We start from the raw sequence: 21,425 nt of genomic DNA on the forward strand, positions 1-21,425 counted from the left end.
TTTTACTTGGAAATCACTAAGGATGTTTTTCATTTGTCACCAGTGTTCTTACATTTCATGACTGTCTTGGTTTTATTTATCCATCATGCTGGGTACTCATTGGAAATGTCTTACAGTGTATAAACTTGCTCTTCAGTTCTGGTGTTATATTAATGAATTGATTAACTACCGCTGTCTTTTGTCCCTGGAATTCTTGTTACCAAGCATCTTTCCCCCTTCCATTTCACTCTCTTATGAGTAATTTGTACAATTTAATCCTTCAATCTTTAAAAACGATTTTTTAAAATACCAGTCATTTCTTAATTTCAAAGACCCCTTCCATCTGTAATTTTATCAGTGATGCTTTAAGAGTTGACTTCAAGATGCTTTGCTTTCCTGTTGATTTGGTTTCTGGCTTATATGTTAGGAATTTTCCTCAAATATTTGGTGATATGGGGCTCCCCCTTAGGAGTGGAGCACTTAAACTAATTGGATGTTGTCAACATTTATACTGGTTGGGAGAAGAGCCTGTGAACCCAGGGAGGTTTACTGCTGAGTAATCTGCATTTGTTTTATTGAGAAGCCCCTAGAAATATCCATTGTTTTCTCCAGCTATCAGGTTCAGCAGAGCCTGAAGGAGTAAAACCTTGGACTGCCAGTATTCTGATCCTGGAGGTACAGTGGTAAGGCCAAGGGATCTTCATTTCATTACTGCCTGTTCAGTCCAAGAAATACGCTTACCTGGTTCTGAGATTAAATCTCCTATTTCTTAAGTATGGAGGAATCGGTTGTCTGGCAGTACCGACGATAAAGATTGTCAGATTTTGAAGCAAACCTTGTTAGACCTCTTTTTACCTATATTTCGATTGGTACTTGGGGCTCTCATTTCCTGACCCTTGCTTGAATTCTGTTCTCAGGCTTTCTGAGAGATGTCCTCACTACTGAGAATATTCAGTGTTCAGTCAACAATTGTTAATAGGCTTTGGCACTTTCTCAACTATTGCTGTTTTCTCCTTTGCATTTTGTTTTAAATGTCTTTTCTCTCCCCTCTTCCTTTTGAAATTGCTAGATTTTAGTAGGATTTCAGAAGGATGATCTTGACATGGTGTTTTTGAGTTTGGGGGTGGTTGGTAAAAAGATTTAGGGAAACAGCAGCAGGTAAATTAATAGCTCAGTACCTTTCTAGAATTTGACCGACAATGTTCACAAGTAGTTGGCTAGATGAATATAGAATCAGTCTGTATTAGTGGGCTGTTTTACATAGCTTTGATTTCAGTTCTTGTGTGATATACTTGAAACTACCAATCACCTTGTAAAGTAATAAAATTTTCAGGGACTATTTTCCTGAATCAGATTTTGATACTTTTGAAATCTTTTTGGTTTACTAGGTATCTACTACCAGGTGAGTTAATTTCTCTTCCTGGGGTTCTGTGTCTTTTTATTCCTTTCTTCATTGTGTATCATAAAGTTGTAACCATATTATTTTCCACTTTGTGATGGCAATTTTTTCATTGTATTTTGTGGTGCCTGAGTTATAATCCATTATTTGTGGAACATCTGTTCAGGTGCCAGTTCACAGTGAGATAGTAGTCTAAACTACATTAATATCCAATTTTAGGCATCCTAAATATTAGAAACTCAGTCTGTGTGCTTTTATTTTATTGATTGGGTTTATTTTTAAGACTACTTTGTAAGTACTTCATGTTTAGGTTTTTAAGGCATTAGGAATTTTGGAAACGAGGATGGAACCCACTGTCTACCAGTGTCTTTTTGTTAATCCTGAAGTGAATTGTTTATTTGGTTTGGGATCAATTAAACTGATACTGTCAAAATCTAGAGCCCATATATAATACAGTGACATATCTCAACAAAATTTATTTGGTCAGTATGCTAACATTTAAGTATCTCAAACTACTCATTAAAGGTGATTTTTTTTTTAAACTTCCTACTTTTAACAAAGTTGAGAAGGTAACATCATAAGTTACCACATTTAAGCTATTTTGATTTAGCATAGAAGTCTTGCTTGAAATTTTTCAGGAGTAAAATGATTACAGCAAGATAAGTATCTAGTTGTGCAAATTAAGTTTGCCTGGCTTATAATTCTCAGTTGCCTATAATCTGGTAAACTGGGGAAGGGCTGATCATAATTGGTTGGCATTTCAAAGAGGCCTGAAGGTCCTCTCTATTATCAGTTGTTACTGGTGTTGACTGGGATTGTTTTTACATACCCCGAGTGATCTTAGCTACCCTAACATTAAGATGGTGAAAGTTACAGTTCATTTCATAAATCTTTTGAGATTTTAGTTTTACCTCCATAGAAAGACAAAGGCACACATTTCATAGTTACACCAGTCAGCATTTTAATCATGGTCTAGTATGAACAACACAAAAGATTGTTAGCATTCTAATGAACGTATCAGAGACGGTGATAGTGATTTACTAAGTGGTGGAAGAGAGGTGGCGTGAGTTGCTATAGTTTGAGAACATGAGTTTTTGTTTTTACATTCTTTACAGGCAACATACCTTTTCTGTATCATGATCTTCATGCTTTTGGTTTGTCACTGGTCTTAGTCATCTATTGCATTATAAATTGATAACCAATAACTGAATGAAATTGACTTCCTGTTGTCTTGAATTGGGCTGGTGATATATTGTCCTTAGCACCTTTTAGATTATAAAGAAGAATGTGTATACTTCTAGCAGCCCCTCAGATGGACTTAAGTAAAGAAAATGGGACCTGGTGGACTGTAATTTAGAGCAGTAATGTAACTGCTAAATGTTGGTGAATTTTCACCAGTAAGCCCTGTAAAGGCAGAAAATTGGGGGTGATGAATGTTATAAGGGAAGGGGAAAAGGATCTTAACAAAATTGTACTGCTTAAAAATGATGAATGCTTCAGAAGAATTAGCTCATGAGTAAGAGCAAGGTGTTCTTGTTATAGCAGTCCAAATCTGTTTTAACTCAGGAGGCATTCTTTAAAAGTCTTTAAATAACATGGTTAGGTACTAATTCTTTGGTGATAATAGAAGTTACAGGATTCTACTTGGGGAAACAACTCCCTTGATGTGTTGGGAAGAGAATTAAAAGGTTAATTTGTATACATTTTATTTTGTATCAGATAGCTGTATTCCCCATGCATTCTAGAATTTAGATCGTTTACTTTATCCTGACCTTTTCAAAATTTCTCTTAGAAAAACAAGTTTTGGACAGAACCCGAGAGGTTGGTTACTGCCAGTACTTAAATGTGACATTTAACATGTCATGGAAACTGCTTTGAATAAATACTTGAGAAAAGGAATAATGTAATTGCTTTTTTTATTTTTAATGGATGGCCTTGGATTCCACAGTTTAATCACGTTTTTATAAAATAACCAGTATGAGACAAAAATGAAGTGGAACCTTACTAAAAAAATTTTTTGAAAGATGAGTGATTATTACAGTGTAGTTCAGAGATTGACTAAGGGAGTAAATTAAACTTTGAAATGCTCATAAATTTGTTGTAAATTGCCTCTACATTCACTGATATATAAAGCATGCTACTACTAATCAATTATTTTTATGTATTAAGACCTATCAGCATGTCTTTTTTCTTAGAACCTGGTTGATTTGATTTTTAAATTACATGTTTTCTGTACCATTTAGCATTTTCAAGACATAATTTTCCCAAGCAAATTCCACTGGAACCAGTGTTTCCATTTCTAGAAGTCTAGAGTCTTCATTTGAAGTTTATAGTGGGCTTTCATGGGGTTTTAATTTGCACTAAATTTTCTTTTATGAAAGATTATGTTCAAATTACAATGTAGTAGTGCTTTTGTCTTATGATTAAACTCTTACAGCACTCATGCATTTTTCGCTTTGTCTTTTTTTTAACAAGCTTTCTCTTGGATGAATATCTTGAAATACATAGGTCTCAGTTTTAGTTGACAGAGCAACTTCCATAATATTTAAACATAAGAATTTTAAAATGATGAGATTCTTTTAGATTTAGTGTATAAGTCAAAATGTGTTGCAAGTTGAAGAGTTGCTGAATTTGATACAAGAAAAAGGGCAATTCCTGTTTTCTCCAGAATGCTCATGAGGTGGGATATGGAGAATAGGAAGATTTTGTATGGGGATGTTTAGTTTTTGGCTTATGCTGGGTTTGCTGTCAAATGTAGTGAGACCACTAAAAGTGTTAATATGCATTTACTGGGTTTTTACTGGGGGGGGGGGTATCAGGGATTGAACTCAGGGATACTTTACCACTGAACCATATACCCAGCACTGTGATGGTTTGGGAATGAATTAGAAGAAATGGATACTAACATATCCCCTTCTATTTGAGCATGGTTCTGGAATGTGTAGGTCATTTTGGGGGGGGGGGTTGGGGGTACAAGACCACTGAGTGGCTTGGCACCTCCTAGCTCAGCCTCCCTAGCTGCTGGGATTACAGGTATGCATCATTGTGCCTGGCCTGCATTTACTGTTTTATGTAGATGTACAAAGCTTTCAGAAAATGGTAAATTGAATTAGACATGTAATAATAAAAATGTTAACCAAGGGACTCATGCTCCGAAGTCTTAACAGTATTGTTTTTACTATTATACTTCATTTTGTGTTGAGAATGTTTAAAAGAAAGTGGGTCACCTAGTGCTTGCCTGTCATTATATGTGGGGTCATGGTGCAGTGCTGAGCCAGGTCTTCTGTGCCCCAACAGATGCCCTCTTTGTGTTTGTAACCAGCTTGTGGTTTGCTTTTTTGTTGTACAAAAAACATCAGAGGCCAGAATTAAACAATGGGTTTCTTCGTAAATTCTAGATTCTGCCATAATTCTACAATGAGATTCTCTGAAAGACCTTGATTCCTTAATGGGATAATATAAACTTTGCAAAGAAGTCCCAAATACCTTTTCAGATCTGTTAAAATGTATGGAACATTCCATTTAGCAGATTTTCAAAATTTCTAAATATATTTAATGAAATGAATTATTTCAGATGAGTAGTTCTGAGGTCTAGTAATGTTGGGCAAATTAAGTAAATCTCAGCTTTTCTAACTGTAATTTTATCTTCTTCAAGCATGGATATTAAATTGGCATGTTAAAATGCTTTGAGGTTGGCAGTTATTAAACCTTATTACAAAGCTTAACACACTTTGAAGCCCTAGCCCATAGTAAAGCAGAATTTTTAGGATTGTAGCCCAGTTATCTGTATGATTAAGATCTCTAAGTGATTCTGATACTGAGATAAAAACCAAAGCTTCACATTTTGTTGCTATTACTATATTCTCAGTATATTTAAGAGCTATGGAAGTTAAGAATATGAAAATACTAGATATTAAATACCTATGTGAGATGTGTAGACAATATGAAGAGTAGTATGATGAGGCTGGGCTTGTGGGGGTTATGTCAGCTATGATGGGAAAGAATGCTTTTTCTCAAAACTTGCCTGGGCACTTCTTTTCTGGGCTTCTCTGACTTAAAAATCTTCAGAAGCTTTGAGAAATTCCATACTTTTGGTAGCTCGTTTGGAAATGACAAGGGGAGTTGAGGTAGTGCTAACGGTTCTCAGTTACAGGATAACTGTGTTGACATTTATAGATAGAAAATACGATCACACATTAGGTTTTGTGAGGAAAGGAGGATGACTATATAGTTGAGTTTGGAGAACTAAAGTTTAAAGTGTATGCATGATATCCAAATAGGTGTATCCAGTAGAGATTTGGAAAATAGTTTGATCTTCAGAACAGATGTTAGAGCTGGAGAATGCAACATTATGGGAGTGAAGAAAAGCACCCTGGAGAGTGGGACGCTGCAGGCCATGTGATTGAATGAATGATAGCATGACTGAATTCCAAGATTTAGTCTCTCTTGTGCACCCTCATCAGCAAGCAGTATTCCATTTGTTTCCTCTTACTAAACCAGGGATTCCGGCAAGTTTACAACTTGTGCTTCAGTTTTCTCATGTTTAAAATGGAAATGAAACGATCTCAATGTGCTTGTGAGGATTAAATAAGATTCTCTATACTTAACAGTTATTAGCAGATCCTAAGTGTTCAAGTTAATTATTATTGACTGCCTTGACCTATTGACATGAATTCATTTACTAGTGAGATCCATTCAACCCTTTATAACCCATGAAACCTTCCTGAAGTGACTCAAGCCTGTGTCGCTCATCTTCCTCAGATGACTCATCTTCCTCTGCCATGCAACCTGCCACTTACACAGATGTTGTTGTTTTAACATGTTTATTTTTGTTGGACTTGCCTTTTAACTGGGATGTTAGGATTAGGGCCCTGTCTTACACAAACATTCTGTTTTTCAAACATTAGTTATTTCTACCTATGTGGTAACTTAGAATGGATCCTAATTGTTAAAACTTGTGCAAAGCAGGGGGCTCAAAAATATTTGCACAAGCAAATCAAAAATTGAACTGTCTTAACATGTTTGTTTCTACTCATGTTTTTCTGACATTTCTAGCACAAATAATAGGGAAACACCACTTGGTAAATGACTACTTTCCTTATTTCCATGCAGGTCTCAACAGTTCACAAATCTAAACTCTTTCGAAAGTTTAAGATTGCATATGAAAACAGCATTTTATGGGACCTCTTGCCTGGAACTAGGATGATAACTAAAATGAGGCCAGGAGAAAAGAACTTTAAGAAGCTCACTATTCATTTAGGCTTGGCTTCCTAATACATAAAATGATGAGGGGACAGATTATATGATCTCTTAAGTTCATGATTGTCTAGCAGTAATTTATGGTAGTGACCAGGATACAAATGATTGTTTTATACATTAATTACAAATTAAATGTTAAGAGACAAGTTTATTAGGGCTTCAAAAATAATGGCAGCAGAGGCTGGCCGCCCAGTGGCAGAGTACTTGCCTTGCACACAGAAGATCCTGGGTTCTGTCCCCAATACCAAAACAAAACAAGAATTTCAGTGAAATACATAATTTCTTCTCCCATACTACTCTTCAAATTGTTTTTTCCCCTAAAATCCTATCAAACTGGCAATAAAGTAGTACTGTTTTGTCTGACCCACAACTAATGGGTCAGACAGTATATTCTTAAGTTAAATGAGTTTTGTGACTATCCACCATAGTTATTAATACAACTGCAGCTTTCTAATTGTGTGACCTTGAATATGTCATCAACTTGGCTATTTTCTCATGTACAAAGTAAAGATAATATAAACTCATATCATTTATATACCAACCTCTTAGTGTCTTTATAAAACTCTAGGTACCCCTCCCCCATAGCACTTAGAACATTGTTATCAGAGTCAGTATTCAATCACTTCCCTTTTCCTATGTGAAAACTACAGAAACTACAAAGTTTCTAACATTTCAAATCTCCTAAATATTTGGTGAATGGGAAAGTGGTATGTTGGAAGAATAAGAAGCTTGGTAGCTACTTAAAATGCTGATGTGTAATCATTACCATAATTAAAACGAGTTATCTAGCAGTCAGGATCCTCTGTTCCTAATGAATCACTAAATGATTTTTAAAACTGACTTCTTCAGACCTTAAGTTCCCACTTGGGAAATAGAACTCATCACACCTTGTTAGTAACTGCAAAGTTAGTTAGATGTTATAGTTACTAGAAAGCATGGTGATTTAAGGTTACTGAATGGTGGTATATTTTTAAAAACAACAAAGGCTGTAGATTAATAAGATAGATGGACAGGACCTATGATTTGAGAGAAATAATATGACTAGTTTTTTAACCTTACACAAGGAAATGGTGCATCTAAAACAATGGTTTGGATTTTCATTTCAAATAAATATGTAGAAGAGGTGGATATTTCTGGGCTGTCCTGTTTCTAGACAGATCAAAATCATTTCTGGCTGAGGGGGACAATTATAGGTATTGATGAATGGCATTAATGTAATCATCTTTTCCTATTAATACCAGCAACTCTATTCAATAAGTATCAATACCATTTTACAGGTGAAGGAAAAGGGCCACGGGTTAACTTGTCCAAAGTCACATAGATGGTATGTGCAGAGCTGAAAGTTGAATTTTGGCAGTGTGATTCTTTTTTCTTTTTTTTTTTTTTTTTTTGAGGTGGGGAGGGGTTACTGGAGATTGAACCCAGGAGCACAGAGCTCTACCTCTGAGCTACATTCTCAATCTTTTTTTTTTTCTTTTGAGACAGGGTCTTGCTAAGGTGTTCAGGCTAGGTTCAGATTTGTATCCTTCTGCCTCAGCCTCCTGAGTAGCTGGGGTTACTGGTTCCATCATGTCCTGCAGTTCTTAATCTTTAAAAAGGAAGAGAGACCGGGAAAGTAGTGGAACATGGCAAAGAACAAATAGTACTACAGAAATAAAAGAGGTACAGAGGCAGTCAAAGGGCACCATAGGGACAAGGAAATACTTCTAACCGCCTTTCCTCCACTTTCTCTAGAGAAAGATTTCATAATTGTTGTAGGACTCTAATTACATATAATAATTTATTGGCACCTGTTGGGGATGGGGAAAAGGGTCAAGGTGGTATTACGTTTATACTTAAAAGAATGATAATAATTGAAAGGAGAATTGCCATGCTGATAACTATAATCTTTTTGAAGTATTTCCACCATAGCCTCCTATGAATTTCTCCTCTGTTTTGGAATTCTTTGACCTGAAATAAAAATAAACACAAATTTAATGTTTTATTTAATGTTTTTATTGTTTTAATGTTTTATTTATTTGTGCATTAATGGGCTCACTCTAATACTTAATGAGAGCTATCTGAAAGAACAGATTTTGTATGGGTTTGACCAATTCCAAGAGTTCTAACAGGACCCAGCAGCTTTTATAAAGTGATGTACCAAGATTCTAGGTGCTTGTATTTAGCTGTTAATTTTATTCACTTTATTGACTTTGTGACTTTGCACAAGTTCGTAATTCTTTGAGCCTCAGTTTCTTCCTTCATGATTTTAAAGACCACCATTCCTTACAATCTATTTAAAATTGCTGCTCCAGTTCCATTCTAGACGCTATTCTTTTTCAATTTTTTACATTCTAGACAAACAGTAAAATTTACATAGAGTTAGATAAGAGACAAGTACTGTGCAGGAAAACAAGTTCCATGGAAGCAAGATTTTTGTCTGTTTCACTCACTGATACAATCCCAGCATGAGACAGTGCAGATATACAGCAGAATTGTTAAGTGAATGAATTAATTTGTCAGATGGGGATGAGAGAACCTACCACCGCAGAATCACAGATTGAAGAAACTGAACATAGTACATCTAGACTGCCCTATGAGAATCTTGCCATTACAACAAGGATTAATATTTTTCATGGGCAATAAGGATTTCGTTAAGTTTGTTTTGGTTTTTGGGACCAGGGATTGAGTCCAGGGGTACTTAACCACTAAGCCACATCCCAGCCCTTTTTATTTTAAATTTTATTTGTTTTAATTAGTTATACTTGGCATAGAATGCACTTTGATACATTATATATAATGGAGTATAATTTCTCATTCTTCTGGTTATACATGATGTAGAATATCACCATACAGTTATATATGTACATAGGGTAATAATGTCTGATTCATTCTACTATCCTTCCTATCCCAGTACTGCCTTCCCTCCCTTCACTCTTCTCTACATAATCTAAAGTAACTCTATTCTTCCTTACCGCCCCCCATTGTGCATTAGCATCTGCATGTCAGAGAAAACATTCGGCTTTTTGTTTTTTTGGGATTGGCTTATTTCACTTAGGATGATATTCTCCAGTTCCATCCATTTATCAGCCAATGCCATAATTTCTTTCTTCTTTAAGGCTGAGTAATATTCTATTATGTATATATACCACACTTTATTTTATTTTGAGTCAGGGTCTCACTAAGTTGCTAAGGTTGGCCTCGAACTCGTGATCCTCCTGCCTCAGCCTCCCTAGCCACTGGGATTACAGGTGTGCACCACCATACCCAGCCTCATTTAACTCTTTTAAATGTTCTCAAGTAGTTATTATATTAATAATTCACTTGCTCTTACATGAACTTTTGCTGTCTGCCACATGAATAAGAAGTAAAATTATTTGAAACATGTTTCAATTAACTTTATTATTTACTGTCAGGTTAGCTTCTTTACTGTCAGAATATATGGTGACTTTCCAAGAGCAAAGTCAATGTAATGATTACAGTGCAGCACTCATGTAGCCTCACAATTCTAACGTATGACAAGTTATGGGATCCCAGGTTTACATACCCAAAATACTGTTGGTTATTCCCAAGGATCTGGCATATGGAAGCTAGGTCTCTGGATGTACTTTTCAAGATGTTAAGAATTTATTGAGTGCTTTGGTAATAGGCACTACATACCATGGATTTATATATATTTCTGCACAATAACATGCATTATTTATAATAATCTTGTCAGCATTCTTAGTTTATAGTCAAAGAAAATGAGGCTCAGGAAGGTTTAAATTACTTGCCTAAAGTTAATGTAGATAGCAAGTGGTGGAGCTGGAATTCAAATTTAGAATTGCATGACTACTCTATACTATCTGGTTTGAATTTATTGTGTGTGTGTGTGTGTGTGTGTGTGTGTGTGTGTGTGTGTACCAGGACTGACCCCAGACATGTTCTACCTCTGAGCTACATCCCCAGCCCTTTTATTTTTTTTATTTTGAGGCAGGTTCTCACTAAGTTGCTAAGTCTGGCCTTGAACTTGAGATTCTCCTGATTCATCTCCAAATGGTTGGGATTACAAGTGTGCACCACTATGTCCAGCTGAAAATTTATTTAAGGTGTAAATGGACTTTATAGTCTTCTCTTAAATGATATGCTTTCTCTTTTTAGTAGTGAATATATATATATATATATATATATATATATATATATATATATAATGCATGTATGTAGTTTGAAAAGTCAGAATTTGACAAGACTTATGAGTAATAATGATAGTTTCTTACTCCTTCCCATTCCTGAACCTCTTTCTCAGAGGTGACTACTTTCAGTTTTGTTTTGTTTTTGTTGCTGTATCCCTATTACTTAGTATAGTAATTCTCAGCTGAGATGGTGGTCTATTTTTGCCCTCCAGCAGATATTTGACAATGTCTGCAGACATTTTTGATCTCCACACGTATATATATATATATATATATATATGTATATACATGCACACATACATACATATGTTTTTCTTGATCATTGTTTCCAATGAAAGAAAAGAATTTAACTCTCAAAATTTTTTATTAGTGTATTCCAATTATATGTTAACGGTGGGGTTCATTGTGAAATATTCCTAATGTGTATACTTTACTCTAATTCATTCTCTAGTACTTCCCCTTTCCCTCCCTGCCTCCCAATTCACCATATATCTATTTATATTTGGCACTGGGGATTGAACCCAGTGAACCATACCACTGAATTATATCTCCCATCCTTTTTATTTTTAAATTTTAAGACAGGGTCTCACTAAGTTGCCAAGGCTGGCTTTGAACTTGTGATCTTGTTGGCTCAATCTCCTAAGTAGCTGGGATTACAGTCATATGCCTTTGTACTTAGTTACATGTATATCTTTTTTACTCATACATTATAATTATACATAGAAGTGGGACTCATTGTGGTTTATTCATACATGCATAAAGCATAATTTGGTAGATTTTGTTCCCCAATTCTTCCCATTTCTTTCTCTTCCTCTTTCCCCCTTGATCCTCTACCTACCTTTCCTCTACTGATCTCCCTTCTATTTATGTTAGATCTTCCTTTCTTAAAAAATTCCTTTATTCTCTAGATTCTTCATATGAGGGAAAACATTTGACTATTGACTTTTCGAGACTGCCTTATCTTACTTAGCATGATTTTCTCCAGTCCATCCATTTACCCGCAAATGACATAATTTCATTCTTTATGGCTGAGTAGAACTCCACTGTGTATATATACCACATTTTCTTTATCAGTTCATCTGCTTATAGATATCTAGGTTGGTTTCATAACTTGGTTGTTTGAATTGTACTGCTATAAATATTGGAATGCATATGTGACTATAGTGTGCTGATTTTGGTTCTTTTGAATAAATACCAAGGAGTGGACTATGTGAAACATATAGTGGTTCCACTCCTAGTCTTCTTTTTTCCCCCTTTTTATTGGTGCATCCTAATTATACGTAATAGTGGGATTCGTTGTTACATATTTGTACATACACTCAATATATCAGTATAATTTGGTTCATTTCATTCCTCAATACTTCCCCCTTTCTAGTCTTTGAGGAAACTTCATACTGATTTCCATAGTGGTTGTACTAATATACAATCCAAACAACATACAAGTGTTCTTTCTACCCACATCCTCACCAGCATTTATTATTATTTACATTCTTGCTGATTGCCATTCTAACTGGGTTGAGATGAAATCTCAGTGCAGTTTTGATTTGCATTTCCACAAAGAATTTAAGTCTTATAATGCCCCCCAAACCCCTTTCCCAAACACACATCTTTTCCCTTCTCTTTTCTTAATCTTTTTAAAGAATATTTTGTTTTAGTTGTAGGTGGACATAATACCTTCATTTTATTTTTACATGGTGCTGAGGATCAAACTCAGGGCCTCACACATGCTAGGCAAATACTCTAGCACCGAGCCACAACCCCAGTCCTGTTCTTTGTTTCTGTTAAATCAAAACTTTGTAAATATTTGCTAGGCCATGGATTACAAATGACTTCAATGTAAAACTTTTTGGTTTCTTTAGAGTTAAAAAATATACCTGTTATTAATTTGGTTATTAATATTTTGGTTTCTCTAAAACTAATATTCCTATAATAGGTAAAATATACCCATAATTAAAATATTATTTATTAGTTTTAAATATACCAAATGCTCCAAAGGAGTGAAATAGATCCTTCCCAAAAGCTCCAAAGGAGTGAAATATATCCTTCCCAAATGCTCCAAAGGAGTGAAATATATCCTTCCTCTGCTCATTCCTGTGTTGGATCCTTTTGCTTTATCTTGAAGAAGTCCCTAACAGAGCCTTCTGACCTTCTGTAATTTGGTTTGGCTGGGCTCCAGATTTCTTATATAGTTTTAATCTTGGAATATTATTTCACCAATATCCTGGGATTATCCTTCTCTGTGTTGGGACTTTTTGTTTTCTCAATCTGACATCTTTTTCTTTTTTCACCTATTCCCTTTTATTGGTGGAAAATATCTTCCAAAAACTTCCTTAGAAAGGGTGAGTAGGAGGTACATTTCTAAGAATTTGCATACCTACAAAATGTCTTTATTTTATCTTTATACTAAGTTGGTAGTTTGATTGGGTATAGAAATCTAATTTGGAAATAATTTTCAGAAGAATAGTAAAAGCATTTTTCCATTTGTCTTTAGCTTTCAGTATTGCTATTGAGAAATGTGATGCCATTCTAACTGCCAAGTCTTTGTTTTTGCTTTCCTCCATCTCTGAAAGCCTTTAGAATCATTATTTCCTTTTTAATGTTCTATAATTGCAAGATTACATGTCTAGCTATGATCCTGACTTTTGTTCACAGATTCTAAACACTCATATTACTCAGTTCTAGACATTTTTCTTGTATTACTCTGATGTCTTCATTTTCTTAAAAACTTCTGTTATTCATGTTATATTTAGACTGAATCTCTGACTTTATCTTTCAGCTCTAATTTCTAAGAGACTATCTCAACTTTATACTATAATAATTACATATTGAATTTTACATTTTTAGTATCATTTTAATTTCCAAAAACTCTTTTTTATGAATATTTTTATATAGTTTTCTGTTCTCGTTTCAGGAATATACTATCTTCTATTATTCCTCTCAAAATGTTAGAGAATTTTTTAAATGATGCTTTCTTTTGCTCCTGTATTATCTATTTTGTCTAGTTCCTCCCCCCACCCATTTCTTTTGGTTTTTATTATTATTATTGAGACTTTCCTCAAATACCTCATGACTCAAATTGTTGATTTACTAAAACTGACTGGGAACTCAGTGTGAGTATGGTTTGATATTGGTGGACTTCACTGTAGAAATCTGGTATGGACCTGACCATTTAATTGGGGTTATCTATAGATCTTTTTCCTTGGTTTAATCTCCTGCATGGTTGAAACTGAGTGGGAGAGATGTTCATGAGTAGTCACTGTATTCTTTATTCCATCTTATTTTAATATGCTGATCACTCTGTTCACAACTGTACCTGATGTCTGAGTTTAGAACTTCTTTGGTCTGTTGTCTGTAGAGAGAAAATTTCTTCTCCTTTGTCAGAGATAAGGAGAGGAAGTAGTTGGCTGTATACAACAGGGAAGGGACTCCATGGCTAATGTGTTCCTTTAAAGACTTTACACACAGTCTCTTATTTCTAGACCTATGCTGGACATCTACTTTTAGAAGTATCATGTGTCTCCAATTTCTGAGTCTTTCCAAGGTTCTAATGCCTGAATCTATTTGTGTCTCAATTTATTCTCCTGATATATTGTTTTAGCTTTTTCTGTTTTACTGAGACCAATAACTACTTACATATCCACTCTCTAGGTCCAGAATTACTGATGTTTCTTACCTGCTGTCTTTTCTCCTTTTTTTATTCTAGTAATTTATACTTTGAAATTTTAATTATTTATTAATCATTTTATTGGATTTTTGAGAGAATACCAAGATAAAGGTATACAATAACCTGCCAAATTTAAATTGATGACCACATTTATCTATAGAAAGATTGACAGATAGTTTATTGGACTACTTTTTGTTAAAAAACCAAATATGCATTTTAATACTATTCAGTAGAATCTTTTACAAAAATACTATGGGAAAAAAGGGATGTAAAATTAATTTAGGTAGGCAAAAATAGTTTAGTGAGAATGATTATGTGCTGTGTGAGAATTATACGAGAAAAATTGTTTTAAAATATGTAATTCAAATTTCATCTTTTATTAAGTGGCTTCTATTCAGTGGGCTATAAAAAGGAAGTCATTTGGGGGCCACAGCTTACTAGGATTTAGATGTTGCCTCCTTTCCTATGGGGAAAAAAATTAACCAGTCCACTGAGATGATGGATTATGTTGCCCTATGGCACTGCTACTATTACCAGCTAGAAATGCTAGATAAGATATAAGAAGCAAACTTCACAGTAATATTATTCACAATAGCCAAAAGGTAGAAACAATCCAAATGTCTATAAGATTAACGGACAAATTGTGGTATATGGAATAAAATATTTTTTAGCCATAAAAAGGAATGAAGTACTTAATACAAGCTACAACTTAAATGAAGCTAAAAAATACCAAGCTAAGTGAAAGCATCCAGATACATAAAATTACATATGACTTAATTCATATGAAATATCCTAAATTGGTAAATCTACAAAGACAGAAAGTTGATTAGTGACTGCCAGAACCTGGGGAGTTTCTGAGGGATGTGAAGGTTCCTTATTTTGGGATGACAAAAATGTTTTGGAACTAGGTAGAGGTGATGGGTATATAACACTGTAAATGTACTAATTGTCACTCATTTGTATACTCCAAAATGTTAATTTTATGTTCTGTGAATTTTGTTTATTCTTATGTGGTGCTGAGGATCTAACCCAGCACCTCACACGTGCTAAGTAAGTGCTCTACCACTGAATCACAACCCCAGCCCACATGATGTGAATTTTAATTCCATTCAAAAAAGATTCTGCCCTATAGTAGAGATTAGATTATGTAGCCTTTCTATTCAAACCTAGTGGCCTCAAGGTAGTTGCAAATAAAGGTTATGAGAAAACAGCAGGTTTGGTGGTATACACCTGTAATCTCAGTGGCTGAGGAGGCTGAGGCAGGAGGTTCTCGAGTTCAAGGGCAGCCTCCGCAAAGGTGAGGTGCTAAGCAACTCAGGAGACCCAGTCTCTAAATAAAACATAAAACAGGGCTGGGGATGTGGCTCCATGATCGAGTGCCCCTGAGTTCAATCCCTGATACCCTCCCCACTCCCAGCAAAAAAAAAAGGTTAGGAGAAAATAAAACTAACCATAGGCACAAGAAAGACTAAAAAAATTGAGACTACAACTGCACATGGCATTTTGTACATAGTTTTTTTTTTTTAATTTTAGTACTGGGGATTGAACCCAGGGGTGCCATACCACTAAGCTATACCTCTAGCCCTTTTCATTTTTTATTTTGAGACAGTGTCTAAGTTGCCCAGGCTGGCCTTGAACTCGTAGTCCTCCTTACTTAGCCTCCCAGGTTGCTAGAAATACAAGTGTGCACCACTGTACCCAACTCCAAACTAGTTTTAAAAATATTTCCTAATAGAGAAGTTCAAAGATATCCAAAAGTTGATAGAATGATGTAATGAGAAATACAATGTTGTACCTGAGAGATGTAATAATAAGCACTGTGCTGGTCACAAACTATTGTTCTTAGGCACCCATGCTTGAGCACACAATCTTAAATTAAGCGACCAAATCTCTGATAATTCTTCTAATTTTGCCTCCCCAAATCAAACCCTAAACTCGGAAAAAAAAATATTTTGGATTTAGATAAATAAATAAATTTAACCATTCTAAAAATAAATAAATATGTATTTACATGTAAAAATAATGATATAATAAACCTCTATATACTCAGCATCCAGTTTTAGCAATTATCAGTTGATGACCAGTTTTGTTAAATTTATACTTTGCCTCTCAGTTATTCTGAAACAAATGCCAGACATATAATTTCAATCATAAACCTTTTAGTACAAATGTCTAATAATGTCTTTTTAAAACACATAGCCATAATACCATTATCATACCTAAAAATTATTAATAATTCCTGAATGTCATCTGCTATCCAGAATTCAAATATCTAATTATTTTATAAAATAATAAATTTTCATTTTTACAATTTAAATTGAAATCTAAGAATCACACATTACAATTGATATAACTTTCAAGTCCATATTTATTTATAAGTTCTCCCTCCTTTATTCCCTTGCAATTTTTTTCCCTTGCAATTTATTTGTTGACTAATCTATGTTTCATAATGTAAAATATCCTTCTTTTATAGAAGTAAATACATCCTAATTCATTTGGTTTCTTTTTTATTGTTTTATAATTATTCTTTTAATATTTTAGTTGTATTCTATAAGTGATGAATCTTCAGAAAGAGAAATTAGGAAAACTACCCCATTCACAATAGCATCGAAAAAAATAAAATACTTGGGAATCAATCTCACAAAAGAGGTGAAAGACCTCTACAATGAGAACTACAGAACACTAAAGAAAGAAATTAAAGAAAAATTTAGAAGATGGAAAGATCTCCCATGTTCTTGGATAGGCAGAATTAATATTGTCAAAATGGCCATACTATCTAAAGTGCTATACAGATTCAATGCAATTCCAATTAAAATCCCAATGATGTACCTTACAGAAATAGAGCAAGCAATTATGAAATTCATCTGGAAGAATAAAAAAACCAGAATAGCTAAAGCAATCCTCAGTAGAAAGAGCAAAGCAGGGGGTGTCACAATACCAGATCTTCAACTCTATTACAAAGCAATAGTAACAAAAACGGCATGGTATTGGTACCAAAATAGAAAGGTAGATCAATGGTACAGAATAGAGGACATGGACACAAACCCAAATAAATACAATTTTCTCATACTAGACAAAGGTTCCAAAAATATGCAATGGAGAAAAGATAGCCTCTTCAACAAATGGTGCTGGGAAAACTGGAAAACCATATGCAACAGAATGAAATTAAACCCCTATCTCTCACCCTGCACAAAAATCAACTCAAAATGGATCTTCGGAATCAGACCAGAGACCCTGCATCTTATAGAAGAAAAAGTAGGTCCAAATCTTCAACTTGTTGGCTTAGGATCAGACTTCCTTAACAGGACTCCCATAGCACAAGAAATAAAAGCAAGAATCAACAACTGGGATAGATTCAAACTAAAAAGCTTTCTTTCAGCAAAGGAAACTATCAGTAATGTGAAGAGAGAGCCTACAGAGTGGGAGAAAATCTTTGCCACTCATACTTCAGATAGAGCGCTAATTTCCAGAATATATAAAGAACTCAAAAAACTCTACACCAAGAATACAAATAACCCAATCAACAAATGGGCTAAGGAAATGAACAGACACTTCTCAGAAGAAGATCTACAAGCAATCAACAGACATATGAAAAAATGTTCAACATCTCTAGTAATAAAAGAAATGCAAATCAAAACCACCCTCAGATTCCATCTCACCCCAATTAGAATGGCGATTATCAAGAACACAAGCAACAATAGGTGTTGGTGAGATGTGGGGAAAAAGGTACACTTATACATTGGTGGTGGGGTTGCAAATTAGTGCAGCCACTCTGGAAAGCAGTATGGAGATTTCTCAGAAAGCTTGGAATGGAACCACCATTTGACCCAGCTATCCCACTCCTTGGCCTATACCCAAAGGACTTAAAATCAGCATATTACAGAGATACAGCCATATCAATGTTCATAGCTGCTCAGTTCACAATAGCCAGATTGTGGAACCAACCTAGATGTCCTTCAATTGATGAATGGATAAAGAAACTGTGGCATATATATACAATGGAATATTACTCATCCATAAAGAATAATAAAATTATGGCATTTGCAGGCAAATGGATGAAATTGGAGAATATCATGCTAAGTGAGATAAGCCAATCTCAAAAAACCAAAGGAAGAATGATATCGCTAATAAGTGGATGATGACACATAATGTGGGGTGGGAGGGGTTAGTGTTAGGGTTAGAGTTAGGGTTAGGGAGGGGGCAAGAATGGAGGAAGGAAGGACGGTATAGAGGGAAAAGAGGGGTGGGAGGGGCCGGGGGAAGGGAAAAAATAACAGAATGAGTTGAACAATATTACCCTATGTAAATTTATGATTACACAAATGGTATGCCTTTACGCCATGTACAAACAGAGAAACAACAGGTATCCCATTTGTTTACAATAAAAAAAATAATAAAAAAAAGAAACTGTGGCATATATATACAATGGAATATTACTCTGCCATGAAGAATGATAAAATTATGGCATTTGCAGGCAAATGGATGAAATTGGAGAATATCATGCTAAGTGAGATAAGCCAATCTCAAAAAGCTAAAGGACGAATGATTTCGCTGATAAGCAGATGAGGACATATAATGCAGGGTGGGAGGGGTTAGCATTAGGGTTAGGGTTAGGTTTAGGGTTTGGGATAAGGAGGGTGGTAAGAATGGAGGAAGGAAGGACTGTATAGAGGGAAAAGAGGGGTGGGAGGGGTGGGGGGAAGGGAAAAAAATAACAGAATGAATCAAACAACATTACCCTATGTAAATTTATGATTACACAAATGGTATGCCTTGACTCCATGTACAAATAGAGAAACAACATGTATCCCATTTGTTTACAATAAAAAAAAAAGACAAATGATAACAAGTATATATGCCAGGGTGTGGAGAAAAGGGAACATTTGTGTACTGTAGGTGGGAATGTAAATTCGTTCAGCCACTATAAGAATCAGTATGGAAGTTCCTTAAGGAAAAAAAGAAAACCAAAATCAAAACCAAAAAATAAATTCAACTCCCATATGAAAAAAAAATTTTTTTTAGTGGTATTCTAAGTATTTTTTTCTACATTTTTTATTGGTACATTATAGTTGTACATAATGATGGGATTTGTTGTTATGTGTTTGCACATGCACACAATATAATAATATGATTTGGCCAATATCACTTCTACCACTTACTCCCCTTCTTCCCCTCTTCCCACTCCCTGGCCAATAATTTTTTGTGTAAAACCATAGATTGTGACATAGAATTTTTTCATGGCAATTTGTCTTAAAGGCAGCCATCTTATGACCTGGAGCACTGTTTGGACATAAACACAGCTGTGAATCACTTACAGTTGTTTGGGGATCATTTGTTCTATTGAGGAAGATACTCAATCTTTCTTCTCTTTCCAAAATCACATCAATATTTTTCACCATAACATTTTTTACATCAGTCACTTGACTCTGGATTGTGGAAACTGGGCTGTCATCTTGGTTTTTATTGAATATCATCTACATAGAAGTGAAACATAACACAAGGTTTATTTTTTGTAAATAAAATTCATTGTACAAATTGAAACAAAAGTATCAAAGGCATATCTCACTGTGTAAGGAATCAAGTAAACTCAAATTTTCCTTTAGTCTTGGCAGGGGAAAAGGGTTTTAATTTAATTATTTACTTTCAAAAAATACTTTAATACAGAGTGGCACATTTGTGCTTCTCCTCCGTCTGTTCTACCAGCCACTTACCTACCTACCTTCCATTCTTCCTCCCTCCCTTCCTTAATTTCCTTTCCTTTTTCTTTCTTTCCAGTGCTGGGGATTGAATCTAGGACCCTGAGCATGCTAGGCCACCACTCTACCACTGAGCTACATATAATTTGAGTAATATAGCTGTCATATAATTTGAATATAGTCTATAACCTTTTCAGATTGGTTTCTTTCACTTACTAATACACATTTAAGTTTCCTCCATGTCTTTTCATGCCTTTATAGCTCATTTCTTTTTAGCAACAAATAATATTCCACTGTTTGGATGTATCACTATTTATTAATTTACTTCCCAAAGGACATCTTGGCTGCATCCAAGTTTTGGCAATTATAAATAAAGCTGTTATAAGTATCCATATGCAGGCTTTTGCGTAGGCATGTTTTCAACTCATTTGGGCAAATATCAAGGAACATGTTTAGGTTTTTTGTTTATTTGTTTGTTTTGGATACAGGGGATTGAGCCCAGGGTGCACTTAACCACTGACGCACATCCCCAGCCCTTTTTAGTTTTTATTTTGAGGCAGGGTTTCACTAGGTTGTTTAGGCCTTTGCTAAATTGCTGAGGCTGGCTTTGAACTTTAATCCTCTTGTCTCAGTCTTGGGATTCGCTGGGATTATAGGTGTGCACCACCACGCTGGGCTGTATGTTTAGTTTTTTAAGAAACTCAAACTGTGTTCCAAATTAGTTGTACTATTTTGCACTCCCACCAGCAATGAATGAGAGTTACTTTTGCTCCACATCCTTGCCAGCATTTGGTATTGGATTTTGGCCATTTTAATAGTTGTGTACAACAATTTCATTGTTTCAATTTACAGTTTCCCAATGACACAGTACTGAGCATCTTTTTTTTTAAAGATTTTTTTTTTTAGTTGTTGATGGATCTTTATTTTACTTATTTATATGTGGTGCTGAGAATCGAACCCAGTGCCTCACACATGCTAGGCAAGCGCTCTACCACTGAGCTACAACCCCAGCCGGAGCATCTTTTCTTATGCCATTAACAATCTATTTTTTTTGGTGAGGTATCTGTTGAGCTTTTTTGTTTCTCTTTCTCCTTTCCTCCCTCTTTTTCTTTCTTCTATTGATTTACTCCAGAAGAGTTGTATATCCCCAGTCCTTTTATAAATTTTTAAAATTTGTGGTAAAGTCTCTAAGTTGCCCAGGATGCTCTAGAACTTGCAATCCTCTTGCCTCATCCTTCCAAGTAGCCAGAATTACAGGTATGTGCCACCGTATCTGG

The 21,425-nt window shown here is 34.9% G+C and overlaps 1 protein-coding gene across 1 annotated transcript in view; it reads right to left on the reverse strand.

Annotated features, from left to right (window-relative positions):
* Positions 1-8,449: 8,449 nt before the first annotated feature.
* Positions 8,450-21,425, reverse strand: part of LOC124994235 (vesicle-associated membrane protein 714-like) — a 28,006-nt gene continuing 15,030 nt past the window's right edge. Inside the window, exons 5-6 of the mRNA XM_047566019.1 lie at positions 19,768-19,926; positions 8,450-8,587 (exon numbers count right to left, since the gene is read on the reverse strand). Of these exons, the coding sequence (XP_047421975.1) occupies positions 8,450-8,587; positions 19,768-19,926 (297 nt within the window). The remainder of the gene's footprint in view (positions 8,588-19,767; positions 19,927-21,425) is intronic.

This window comes from Sciurus carolinensis, chromosome 10 (genome assembly GCF_902686445.1).
Source record: "Sciurus carolinensis chromosome 10, mSciCar1.2, whole genome shotgun sequence".
Lineage (NCBI taxonomy): Eukaryota > Metazoa > Chordata > Mammalia > Rodentia > Sciuridae > Sciurus > Sciurus carolinensis.